We start from the raw sequence: 12,408 nt of genomic DNA, 5'->3' as shown, positions 1-12,408 counted from the left end.
CCAGAGAAGTGAAGTGACTTGCCCAAAGTCACACAGCTGACAGGTGGCAGAGCCGGGATTAGAACCCATGACCTCTGACTCCTAAGCCCAGGCTCCTTCCACTGAGCCACACTGCTTCGTGATAAGCGCTTAACGAATACCATCATATTCCTGGGCTTGGGAGTCAGAGGTTGTAGGTTCTAATTCCTGCTCCCCCGCTTAATCATAATAATAATGTTGGTATTTGTTCAGGGCTTACTACGTGCCGAGCACTGTTCTAAGCGCTGGGGGAGATACAGGGTCATCAGGTTTTCCCACGTGAGGCTCACAGTCTTCATCCGCATTTTACAGATGAGGTCACTGAGGCACCGAGAAGTTGAGTGACTTGCCCAAAGTCACACAGCTGACAGGAGGCGGAGCCGGGATTCGAACCCATGACCTCCGATTGCTAAGCCCGGGCTCTTTCCACTGAGCCACGCTGCTTCTGACTGGTGAGCTGTGTGACTTTGGGCAAATCACTTCACTTCTCTGTGCCCCAGTGACCTCATCTATAAAATGGGGATGAAGACTGTGAGCCCTGCATGGGACAACCTGATAACCTTGTATCTGCCCCAGCGCTTAGAGCAGTGCTTGGCACATAGTAAGCGCTTCACAAATGCCATTATTATTATAATAATTACCATTAATTGTACGTTTCGCCCCGGCCCCACAGCCACTTCTGCTCATACCCTGTTGTCAGGTGCTCCTCGTATCCGTAATTTATTTTACCATCATCCGTCTCCCCCGTTAGACGGCAAGCTCCTTAAGGACAGGGATAGCGTCTACCGACTCCGCCGCGTCGTCGTCTCCCAAGCGCTCGGTACAGTGCCTTGCACACGGTGAGCGCTCGGTAGATAGCGTGGGTTGATGGATGGCCCATCCCTTGGTCCAGCAGTCTGTGTTTGGGCCCAAGGCCGTCCCCGGGGTCGGCGCGGGGAGAAGTGGCAGCGGGCGACGACGCCTCCCAGATCCGGCGGGCGGTTGGGGCCTGGGGGGGCCGGGTGACCCCTTCTGGGCCAGCCGGGACCCCGATCCCAAAGCCCGAGCGACGGAGTCAGAGCCGGGAACCGGAGAAAGGCAGGAAAGCCACGGCAGCTTTCCGGGAGGGCCGACCGGAGCCCCGCTGCGGGGAACTCTGGAGGGGGCAGTTGGCCGGTAAAATGCGAAGCGAGCGTAGGGGGACGGTCCAGTCCCTGTCCGGTCCGGTCCGGGCAGCCCGCGGCCGGCAACCCCTCCATGCGCTGGGTCAGGCGGGCGCCGCCATCTTCTCCGGCCGGGGCCTCGGGGCGCGGCACTCAGTCGGCGGAATACGGAGAGCCCATCTGGGAACGGAGAACGGACGAGGCGGGGGGGTCAGCGCCGACCGGTGAACCCTCGGCCCTCCCTTCCCGTAAATGGACATCGTTCAGCGGTCCCGTGAGGGCCAGGAAGCGGGGGCTGGAAACCGCGTCTTGGCCTAGCGGAAAGAGCCCGGGCCCGAGGGTCGGGGGATCTGGGTTCTAATGCCGCCTCTTTGGGCAAGTCCCTTCAATTCTCTGGATTGTACGCTCTTTGTGGGCGGGGAACACGTCTCCCAACTTTTGTTATATCGCACTTTCCCGAGCGCTTCGTTTAGTGCGCACGGTAAGTGCTCAATAAATACCACTGATTGATTGATTGGGCCTCAGTTTCCTCACCTTCTCCCACTCCCTTCTGTGTCTTAGACTTGGATCTGCACCCTTTATTCACCCCTCCCTCAGCCCCACAGCGCTTATGTTCAGGTCCCTAATTTATTAATTTATATGAATGTCTGTCACCCCTTCTAGACTTTAAGCTCCTTGAGTGCAGGGAATGTATCTGCCTACTCTTGTATATCGTAATAATAGTGGTGGTATTTGTTAAGCACTTACTATGTGCAGAGCACTGTTCTAAGCACTGGGGGGATACAAGGTGATCAGGTTGTCCCACGTGGGGCTCACAGTTTTAACCCCCATTTTACAGATGAGGTAACTGAGGCACAGAGAACTTAAGTGACTTGCCCACAGTCACACAGCTGGCAAGCGGCAGAGCCGGGATTCGAACCCTTCCAAGTGGTCGGTACTGTGCTGTGCACACAGTAAGCACTCGATAAGCACAACTGATTGATTGATTGATCTGTGAAATGGGGATTCAATCCCCGTTCTCCCTCCTCAGATGGCGAGCCCCGCGTGGGGCCTGGGGGCTGCGTCCAATCTGTTTACCTTGGATCTATCGCAACACTGCTGTGAGAAGCAGCGTGGCTCAGTGGAAAGAGCACGGGCTTTGGAGTCAGAGGTCATGAGTTCGAATCCCCGCTCTGCCACTTGTCAGCTGTGTGACTTTGGGCAAGTCACTTCACTTCTCTGGGCCTCAGTTCCCTCATCTGTAAAATGGGGATTAAGACTGTGAGCCCCACGTGGGACATCCTGATTCCCCTGTGTCTACCCCAGCGCTTAGAACAGTGCTCGGCACATAGTAAGCGCTTAACAAATACCAACAAATACAAATACCACTCATAAAATCCTTGGGACTTAGTATCTCTGACTTCGCTTCTCTCCTTCTACAACCCAGCCCGCATATTCGCTCGCGAACCTTCTCGCTGGGCCTCGACGACCTTCCCCGTCTCACCGCCGACCCCTGGCCCACTTCCCGCCTCTGTCCCGGGACACCCTCTCTCAGACCCGACAGACAGTGACTCTCTCCCCCGCTTCGAAGCCTCATCGAAGGCCCGTCTCCTCCAAGAGGCCTTCCCAGACTAAGCCCCACTTTTCCTCACCTCCCACTCCCTTCTGCGTCGCCCCGACTCGCTCCCTTGGCTCTTCCCCTCATCCCAGCCCCACGGCACTTTTTGTCCATATCTGTAACTTCATTTATTTATATTGATGTCTGTCTCCCCCGACTAGACTGTGAGCTCGATGTGTGCAGGGAAAATCATGGTTTATTGTTGGATTGACTTTCCCAAGCGCTTAGTACAGAGCTCTGCACATAGTAAGGGCTTAGTAAATGCGATTGAATGAATGAATGAACATAGTAAGCACTTTACAAATACCACCCTTATTGTTAATAGTATTATTTCGGAGTTCTTCCAAAACCGGGCCCGGTTATTGTGGCTATCAGACGGGAGGATGATTTGACGTAGGAGACTGGGCCTGACTGTAGTCAGCCCGGTCTCGGTGGTCGGAGTCACGCCTGGGGGCCAGGAGACCCGGGCCGGGTCCCCGTTCCGCCCTAGCTCGGCTGGGGTCCTCGGCCCAGAGCCCGAACCTCTCTGGGCCCGCCTCCGTTCATTCATTCAATAGTATTTATTGAGCGCTTACTATGTGCAGAGCACTGTACTAAGCACTCGGAGTGTACAAATCTGTTTCCCCACCTGTCTCCCGGACAGACGATCCCAGTCCTCCCTCCGTCCTCCCTCCGTCCTCCCTCCCAGGACTGCTGGGCAGAGCCCCCCGGGACAGCGTCGACCATCATGGGAGGTTTGGGGGGGGGTCTCTGACGGCCCCCGCTCCGGCGTCCCCTCCATCTCGGGGATGACAGGACAACGGCTCACGTGGGGTCGGCCCAGGATGGAACTCGGGACCGAAACCAATTTCTCCGGCGTCAATCAATCGGTGGTATTAATAATAATTCCGGTATTTATCAAGCACTTACTATGTGCCAGGCACTGTGCTAAGTGCTGGGGTGGATACAAGCAAATTCGATTGGACCCAGCCCTGTCCAATGGGGATTGAGACAGTGAGCCCCAAAAGGGACAGGGACTCTGGTGGGGCCGGTGGGTGTGGCCAAGGGATGATTCATTCATTCATTCATTCAATCGTATTTATTGAGCGCTTACTATGCGCAGAGCACTGGACTAAGCACTTAGAATGTACAATTCAACAACAGATAGAGACCATCCCTGCCCAACAAGGGGCTCACAGTCTAAAAGGGGGAGACAGACAACAAAACAAAACAGAACAAAACAAAACAAGTAGCCTGGCGTAAATATCATCAAGATTCCACCTATACTCACTCCCTTGGTGAACTCATTCGCTCCCCTGGCTTCAACTATCATCTCTACGCAGATGACACCCAAATCTACATCTCCCCTGTTCTCTCCTCCTCCCTTCAGGCTCGTATCTCCTCCTGCCTTCAGGACGTCTCCACCTGGATGTCTGCCCCCGACCTAAAACTCAACATGGCCAAAACTGAGCTCCTTATCTTCCCTCCCAAATCCTGTCCTCTTCCTGACTTCCGTGTCACTGTGGACTGTGGACCATCCTTCCCATCTCAGAGGACCGCGACCTTGATGTCATCCTTGACTCTGCTCTCTCATTCACCCCACACATCCAATCCGTCACCTACGCCTGCCGGTCTCACCTTCACCGTATCGCCAAGATCCGCCCTTTCCTCTCCACCCAAACGGCTACCTTACCGCTACGGGCTCTCGTTATATCCCGGCTAGACTACTGTGTCAGCCTTCTCTCTGACCGCCCTTCCTCCTGTCTCTCCCCACTCCGGTCTATTCTTCATTCCGCTGTCCGGCTCATCTTTCTTCAGAAACGCTCTGGGCCTGTCACTCCCCTCCTTAAAAACCTCCAGTGGTTGCCCATCGACCTCCACACGAAACAAAAACTCCTCACTCTTGGCTTCGAGGCTCTCCATCCCCTCGCCCCCTCCTACCTCACCTCCCTTTTCTCTTTCCACTGTCCACCCCTCATGCTCCTTGACCTCTCTGCTGCCTTTGACACCGTCGACCATGCCCTCCTCCTCCATACCTTATCTCACCTCGGCTTCACGGACTCCGTCCTCTCCCGGTTCTCCTCTTACCTCTCTGGCCGATCATTCTCGGTCTCCTACGCTGAAGCCTCCTCCCCCTCCCATCCTTTAACTGTTGGAGTTCCTCAAGAGTCAGTTCTTGGCCCTCTTCTGTTCTCCATTTACACTCACTCCCTCGGTGAACTCATCCGCTCTCACGGCTTTGACTACCATCTCTACGCAGATGACACGCAGATCTACATCTCCGCCCCTGTCCTCTCCCCCTCCCTTCGGGCTCGCATCTCCTCCCGCCTCCGGGACGTCTCCACCTGGATGTCGGCCCGCCACCTAAAACTCAACATGAGCAAGACTGAGCTCCTCATCTTCCCTCCCAAGCCCGGTCCGCTCCCAGACTTCTCCATCACCGTGGATGGCACGACCATCCTTCCCGTCTCTTAGGCCCGCAATCTCGGTGTCATCCTCGACTCGTCTCTCTCGTTCGCCCCACGCGTCCTATCCGTTACCGAGACCTGCCGGTTTCACCTTTACGATATCGCCGAGATCCGCCCTTTCCTCTCCACCCAGACGGCTACCTTACTGCTATGGGCTCTCGTTATATCCCGGCTAGATTACCGTGTCGGCCTTCTCTCCGATCTCCCTTCCTCCTCTCTCGCCCCGCTCCGGTCTATTCTTCACTCCGCCGCCCGGCTCATCTTCCCGCAGAAGCGCTCTGGGCACGTCACTCCCCTTCTTAAACAACTCCAGTGGTTGCCTATCAACCTCCGCTCTAAACAAAAACTCCTCACTCTAGCCTTCGAGGCTCTACATCACCTCGCCCCTTCCTACCTCTCCTCCCTCCTCTCTTTCTACCACCCACCCCGCACGCTCAGCTCCTCCGCCGCCCACCTCCTCGCCGTCCCTCGGTCTCGCCTATCCCGCCGTCGACCCCCGGGCCGCGTCCTCCCACGGTCCCGGAACGCCCTCCCTCCTCACCTCTGCCAAACTGATTCTCTTCCCCTCTTCGAAACCCTACTTAAAACTCACCTCCTCCGCGAGGCCTTCCCAGACTGAGCTCCTCTTCTCCCTCTACTCCCTCTACCGCCCCCCTTCACCTCTCCGCAGCTTAACCCTCTTTTCCCCCCCTTTCCCTCTGCTCCTCCCCCTCGCCCTTCCCATCCCCTCAGCACCGTACTCGTCCGCTCAACTGTATGTATTTTCATTACCCTATTTATTTTGTTAATGAAATGTACATCGCCTCGATTCTATTCAGTCGCCATTGCTTTTACGAGATGTTCTTCCCCTCGACTCTATTTATCGCCATCGTTCTCGTCCGTCCGTCTCCCCCGATCAGACCGTAAGCCCGTCAAACGGCAGGGACCGTCTCTATCTGTTGCCGACTTGTTCATTCCAAGCGCTTAGTACAGTGCTCTGCACATAGTAAGCGCTCAATAAATACTATTGAATGAATGAATGAATGAATGCTCCGCTTCTCTGCCGCCCACCTCCTCACCGTCCCCCGTTCACGCCTATCCCACAGTCGACCTCTGGCCCCCGTCCTCCCACTGTCCCGGAACGCCCTCCCTCCTCACCTTCGCCAAACTCACTCTCTTCCCCTCTTCAAAGCCCTACTGAGAGCTCACCTCCTCTAGGAGGCCTTCCCACACTGAGCTTCCTCTGCTCCCTCTGCTCCCTCTCTGCTCCCCCTCCGCCCTCTGCTCCTCCCCCTTCCCCCCTTCACCTCCCCTCAGCTGAGCCCCCTCTCCCTCTGCTCCTACCTCTCCCCCTTCCCTCCCCTCAGCACTGTGCTCATTTGTATGTATTATTTATTACCCTATTTATTCTGTTAATGAGGTGTACATCCCCTTGATTCTATTTATCGTGATGACGTTGTCTTGTTTTTGTTTCGTTCTGATTTGCTCTGCCGTCTGTCTCCCCCGATTGGACTGTGAGCCAGTCGTTGGGCAGGGATTGTCTCTATCTGTTGCCGAATAGTACATTCCTAGTGCTTAGTACAGTGCTCTGCACATAGTAAGCGCTCAACAAATACTATTGAATGAATAAATAGAATCATAGATATATACACATCATTAACAAAATAAATAGAGTAATAAATGATATATACAAATATGCCCATTGCTGTGGGGAGGGGAAGGGGGAAGAGCAGAGGGAGGGAGAAGGGGGAATGGGGAGGGGAGGAGGAGTGGAGGGAAAAGGGGGCTCAGTGTGGGAAGGTCTCCTGGAGGAGGTGAGCTCTCAGTAGGGCTTTGAAGAGGGGAAGAGACTTAGTTTGGCGGAGGTGAGGAGGGAGGGCGTTCCGGGACAGCGGTAGGACGTGGGCCGGAGGTCGACGGCGGGATAGGCGAGAACGGGGGACGGCGAGGAGGCGGGCGGCGGAGGAGCGGAGCGTACGGGGTGGGCTGGAGAAGGAGAGAAGGGAGGTGAGGTAGGAGGGGGCGAGGGGATGGAGATCCTTGAAGCCAAGAGTGAGGAGTTTTTGTTTTTGTCTCGTTTTTGTAGGTGAGTAGGTAGGCAGGCCCTTACCGCGCTCTCGATGGTGGCGGGGCTGAGGTGCTCGGTGAGGGCGGCGTAGACGCTCGGGGACATGGGCAGCAGGTCGGCCGGAGAGCGCGGCTCGGGGCAGTCGCTCCGGCTGAAAGAAACCCTGGGGGGCATCAAGGAGGCGGCGGCGGGCGAATGCACACGGCTGGGCCGGCCCGCCTCCCCTTCGCCCGGTTTACCGGTTGCTCACTCATGGGCTCCCGCCTGCCGGTGGCCCACGCCCCCAACTCCAAAGCCCCAGAGCCCCACGGTCCTCCGGTCCATCAACATCATCATCATCATCATCATCATGAGGGGTTTAGAGAAGCAGCGTGGCTTAGTGGCAAGAGGCTGGGCTTGGGAGTCGGAAGTCGTGGATTCTAATCCCACCTCCACCGTTTGTCATCTGTGTGACTTTGGGCCAGTCGCTTCATTCATTCATTCAATCGTATTTATTGAGCGCTTACTATGTGCAGAGCACTGTACCAAGCGCTTGGAATGGACAATTGGCAACAGATAGAGACAATCCCTGCCCAACGACGGGCTCACAGTCTAAACGTCACTTCTCTTGGCCTCAGATTCCTCATCTGTAAAATGGGGATGAAGACTGTGAGCCCCACCTGGGACAACCTGATTCCCGTGTATCTGCCCCAGTATTTAGAACAGTGCTTGGCACATAATAATAATGATGATGACATTGTTAAGTGCTTACTATGGGCCAAGCACTGTTCTAAGTGCTTGGGGGGATACAAGGTGATCAGGTTGTCCCATAAGGGGCTCACAGTCTTAATCCCCATTTTCCAGATGAGGTCACTGAGGCACACAGAAGTGAAGCTAATTGCCCAAAGTCACACAGCGGACAAGTGGTAGAGCCGGGATTAGGACCCGTGACCTCTGACTCCCAAGCCCGGGCTCTGTCCACTGAGCCACGCTGCTTTTCGCTTAACAAATACCGTCATCATTATTACTATTACTATTTGTTATAGTAATTATTATTATTATTACTATTTGTTACTTAGTGTGCCAAGCACTGTTCTAACTGCTGGGGTAGATACTTTATTATTATTACTGTATCATTATTACAAGGGAATCAGGTTTTCCCATGTGGGGCTCACGGTCTTCATCCCCATTTTACAGATGAGAGAACCGAGGCCCAGAGAAGTCAAGTGGCTGGCCCAAAGTCACACAGCAGACAAGTGGCGGAGCAGGGATTAGAACCCACGACCTCTGGATCCCAAGTCTGGGCTCTTTCCACGAAGCCACCCTGCTTTTCATGAAACCCTCGCTTCAATCCTCCCCGGGCCCTGAGCTGCCCAGCCCCCCTAGGCTTGCAGTTCCCCAACCCAAGCCCAGCACGGTTTGCCCCAGGGCAGCCGGATGCTCTTTTGAACACCCACCCTCGTGGCTACAGACGGGCCATCCACGCCCCGTGACTTTTTCCAGTGACCCTTTACGGGTCGTGCCACCCCCCTCCCCTCCCCTCCCCTCTCCATCCCTGACTCCCCCAGGGACCCAGCACGGACCATCCCACCACTCCCGGCTCTTCCGGCCATTGACGTGGTGTTGTCGGATTTACTCACATGGTTGAGATTGGGATGAACACGGAGGGAACGTAACCTTTGTCTCCCCTTTCCGTGGGTCTTGAAACTGAAAAATAAAGAAGTCATTAGTCAGAGAAGCAGAAAACCTCAAATCTAAACAATCAAATGGTGGGGACAGAGAGGGACAGAGAGGTTGATAATAATGATAATGATGGTGATTGTAAAGCGCTTATTATGTGCCGGGCATTGTAGTAAGCGCGGGGGTGGCTACAAGCAAATCGAGTTGGACACAGTCCCTGTCCCACGCGGGCCTCTCAGCCTTAATCCCCATTTTATAGATGAGGTATCTGAGGCCCAGAGAATCGAAGTGACTCGCCCAAAGTCACAAAGCAGACACGTGGTGGAGCCAGGATTAGAGCCCGTGACCTTCCGACTCCCGGGCCTGAGCTCTAGCATCTACACCGTGCCGCTACCCGGGCAGATGGACGAAGCACAGAGGGGCAGGTGGCCGGAGGACAGAGGGACCGAGGAGAAGATGGACAGAGGGAAGGTGGACAGAGCACAGAGGGGCAGAGGAGAAGATGGCAGACGGGCAGAGCTCAGAGGGACTGAGGACAAGATGGACAGAGAACAGAGGGACTGAGGACAAGATGGACAGAGGGGAAGATGGACAGAGCACAGAGGAGCAGATGGTCACAGCCCAGAGGGCAGAGGGACAGAGGGAAGAAACTAGATCTCGCCAGCTCCCCATTTTCCTTCCCCTCCGCCCCTCCGTCGTCTGCCTTCCCCCTGCTCCCTCAACCCCCCACCACCCCTCTCCCTTCGGCCTCGTCGCCCCCTGCCCGCCTCCTCGTCCCCCACCTCCGTCCCCCATCTCCTACCTTCCCCCACCTCCCTCTGACCCACCCCCACCGCGGTCCCCCCGGGCGGCTCGCCCCGGATAGCCCCCCGAGCCCCACCACGGTCCGGCTGGCTGCTGTAGTGCTTGCCGAAGGCCTTGTCTTTGGGGATGTCCGGGTACAGGTACTTGAGCGGGTTTTCGGAGATGTTTTCGGCCAGGATGACCTTGTAGTCGCGGAGGATGTCGGCGAAGGGCAGGGCGGCCAGCCGGCCTTTACTGTACGGCTCCACCGAGTGGAACCTCACCTCTCCTGCGGCGGAAACCAGACGGCCGGGGCATCGTCCCGCCGCCACTCCTCCCTGGGCGCCGTCCCGAAGGCTGTGCTAGCCCCCTCCTTCCCCGGCACTGCCCACCGTGACCACTGTGCTCGCTCCCTCCTCCCCGGGCACCGCTCCCTCTGACTCCTGCGCTCTTCCCCTTCTCTCAGGTCATCCTGGGCCAAGCTCAGCCCAGTGTTCCCAGAGCGGGCACTGCCCTCAGCGTGGACGCCGCCCGCAGAACGGAAACTACCCTCAGAGAGGACACTACCTACAGGGCGAACTCCTCCCGCGGAGCGGACCCTGCCCCCGCAGTGGAGGCTGCCCTCAGAGAGGACACTGCCCCGAGAGCAATCTCTGCCCGCAGAGTGGACGCTGCCTGCAGAGGACACGGCCCCCAGACCGAATTCTGCCTGCAGAGCCGACAATGCCCACAGAAAGGACACTGCCCATTGAGCAACCTTGCCCACAGAATGGACACTGCTCCGAGAGAGGACACTGCCCACAGACCAAACTCTGCCTGCTGGTGGACGCTGTCCCCAGGGTAGACGCTGCCTACGGAGCAAACCCTGTCCCCGACCACCGAGCGGACGCTGCCCGCGGAGAGAACCCAAGGTAGCCTGCGCCCGTCACCATCTGCAATGGAATCCTCTTTGCGCACAACACTTATTATCCAGGTGGAGGCAGGCGGGGGGGTGTGGCATTTGCACCGCCTCTGCAAATTACTGTACTGAATGTCTACTGTATGCAGAGCACTTTAATAATAATAATAATCATGATGATATTTGTTAAGTGCTTACTATGTGCTAAGCGCTGGGGTAGATACGATAATAATAATAGTGTTGATACTCGTTAAGCACTTACTATGTGCAGAGCACTGTTCTAAGCACTGGGGTAGATACAAGGTAATCAGGTTGTCTCACATGGGGTTCACAGTCTTAATTCCTCCTTTTACAGATAAGGTAACCGAGGCACAGAGAAGTTAAGTGACTTGCCCAGTCACACAGCTGACAAGTGGCCGAGTCGGGATTAGAACCCATGACCTCTGATTCCCAAGCCTGTGCTCTTTCCGCTAAGCCACCTGCTCTGCTGAGAGCACCTTAGCGGGTGTTTGCTCTGCACAGAGCACTCTACTGGATGCCTGTTGTGAGCATAATATTTAGACTCGGACTTTGACCTCAAATAACCACTCAATCTCCAAGGGCTCCTTCCCCTCTGCCTTCAAACACGCCCACGTCTCCCCCATCCTAAAAAAACCCGCTCTTGACCCCACTTCCCCCTCCAGTTATCGTCCTATCTCCCTACTACCCTTCCTTTCCAAAATCTTAGAACGAGTCGTCTACAATCGATGCCTAGAATTCCTTAACTCCCATTCTCTCCTAGACCCCCTCCAATCTGGCTTCCGTCCCCTCCGCTCTACCGAGACTGCTCTCTCTAAGGTCACCCGTGACCTCCTTCTTGCCAAATCCGATGGCTCCTACTCCATTCTGATCCTCCTTGACCTCTCTGCTGCCTTTGACACCGTCGACCATCCCCTCCTCCTCCATACCTTATCTCACCTTGGCTTCACGGACTCTGTCCTCTCCCGGTTCTCCTCTTACCTCTCTGGCCGATCATTCTCGGTCTCCTACGCTGAAGCCTCCTCCCCCTCCCATCCTTTAACTGTTGGAGTTCCTCAAGGGTCAGTTCTTGGCCCTCTTCTGTTCTCCATTTACACTCACTCCCTCGGTGAACTCATCCGCTCTCACGGCTTTGACTACCATCTCTACGCGGATGACACGCAGATCTACATCTCCGCCCCTGTCCTCTCCCCCTCCCTTCGGGCTCGCATCTCCTCCCGCCTCCGGGACGTCTCCGCCTGGATGTCGGCCCGCCACCTAAAACTCAACATGAGCAAGACTGAGCTCCTCATCTTCCCTCCCAAGCCCGGTCCGCTCCCAGACTTCTCCATCACCGTGGATGGCACGACCATCCTTCCCGTCTCTCAGGCCCGCAATCTCGGTGTCATCCTCGACTCGTCCCTCTCGTTCACCCCACACATCCTATCCGTTACCGAGACCTGCCGGTTTCACCTCTACAATATCGCCAAGATCCGCCCTTTCCTCTCCACCCAAACGGCTACCTTACTATTACGGGCTCTCGTTATATCCCGGCTAGACTACCGTGTCAGCCTTCTCTCTGACCTCCCTTCCTCCTCTCTCGCCCCGCTCCGGTCTATTCTTCACTCCGCTGCCCGGCTCATCTTCCTGCAGAGACGATCTGGGCATGTCACTCCCCTTCTTAAACAACTCCAGTGGTTGCCTATCGACCTCCGCTCCAAACAAAAACTCCTCACTCTAGGCTTCGAGGCTCTCCATCACCTTGCCCCTTCCTACCTCTCCTCCCTTCTCTCTTTCTACCGCCCACCCCGCACGCTCCG

The 12,408-nt window shown here is 56.0% G+C and overlaps 1 protein-coding gene across 3 annotated transcripts in view; it reads right to left on the bottom strand.

Annotated features, from left to right (window-relative positions):
• Nucleotides 1-725: 725 nt before the first annotated feature.
• Nucleotides 726-12,408, bottom strand: part of STAT4 (signal transducer and activator of transcription 4) — a 66,761-nt gene continuing 55,078 nt past the window's right edge. For 2 of the 3 annotated variants that reach the window (XM_029068999.2, XM_029069000.2), the window contains exons 21-24: nucleotides 9,791-9,982; nucleotides 8,871-8,937; nucleotides 7,294-7,414; nucleotides 726-1,340 (exon numbers count right to left, since the gene is read on the bottom strand). In XM_029068999.2, the coding sequence (XP_028924832.1) occupies nucleotides 1,314-1,340; nucleotides 7,294-7,414; nucleotides 8,871-8,937; nucleotides 9,791-9,982 (407 nt within the window). In that variant the 3' untranslated portion in view covers nucleotides 726-1,313. The remainder of the gene's footprint in view (nucleotides 1,341-7,293; nucleotides 7,415-8,870; nucleotides 8,938-9,790; nucleotides 9,983-12,408) is intronic. The other variant, XM_029069001.2, reaches the window with a different exon arrangement.

The sequence above is a fragment of the Ornithorhynchus anatinus genome, chromosome 7 (assembly GCF_004115215.2).
Source record: "Ornithorhynchus anatinus isolate Pmale09 chromosome 7, mOrnAna1.pri.v4, whole genome shotgun sequence".
Classification (NCBI taxonomy): Eukaryota; Metazoa; Chordata; class Mammalia; order Monotremata; family Ornithorhynchidae; genus Ornithorhynchus; species Ornithorhynchus anatinus.
The sequence above is the reverse complement of the archived record's forward strand: the minus strand, read 5'-3'. Positions and strand labels throughout refer to the sequence as shown.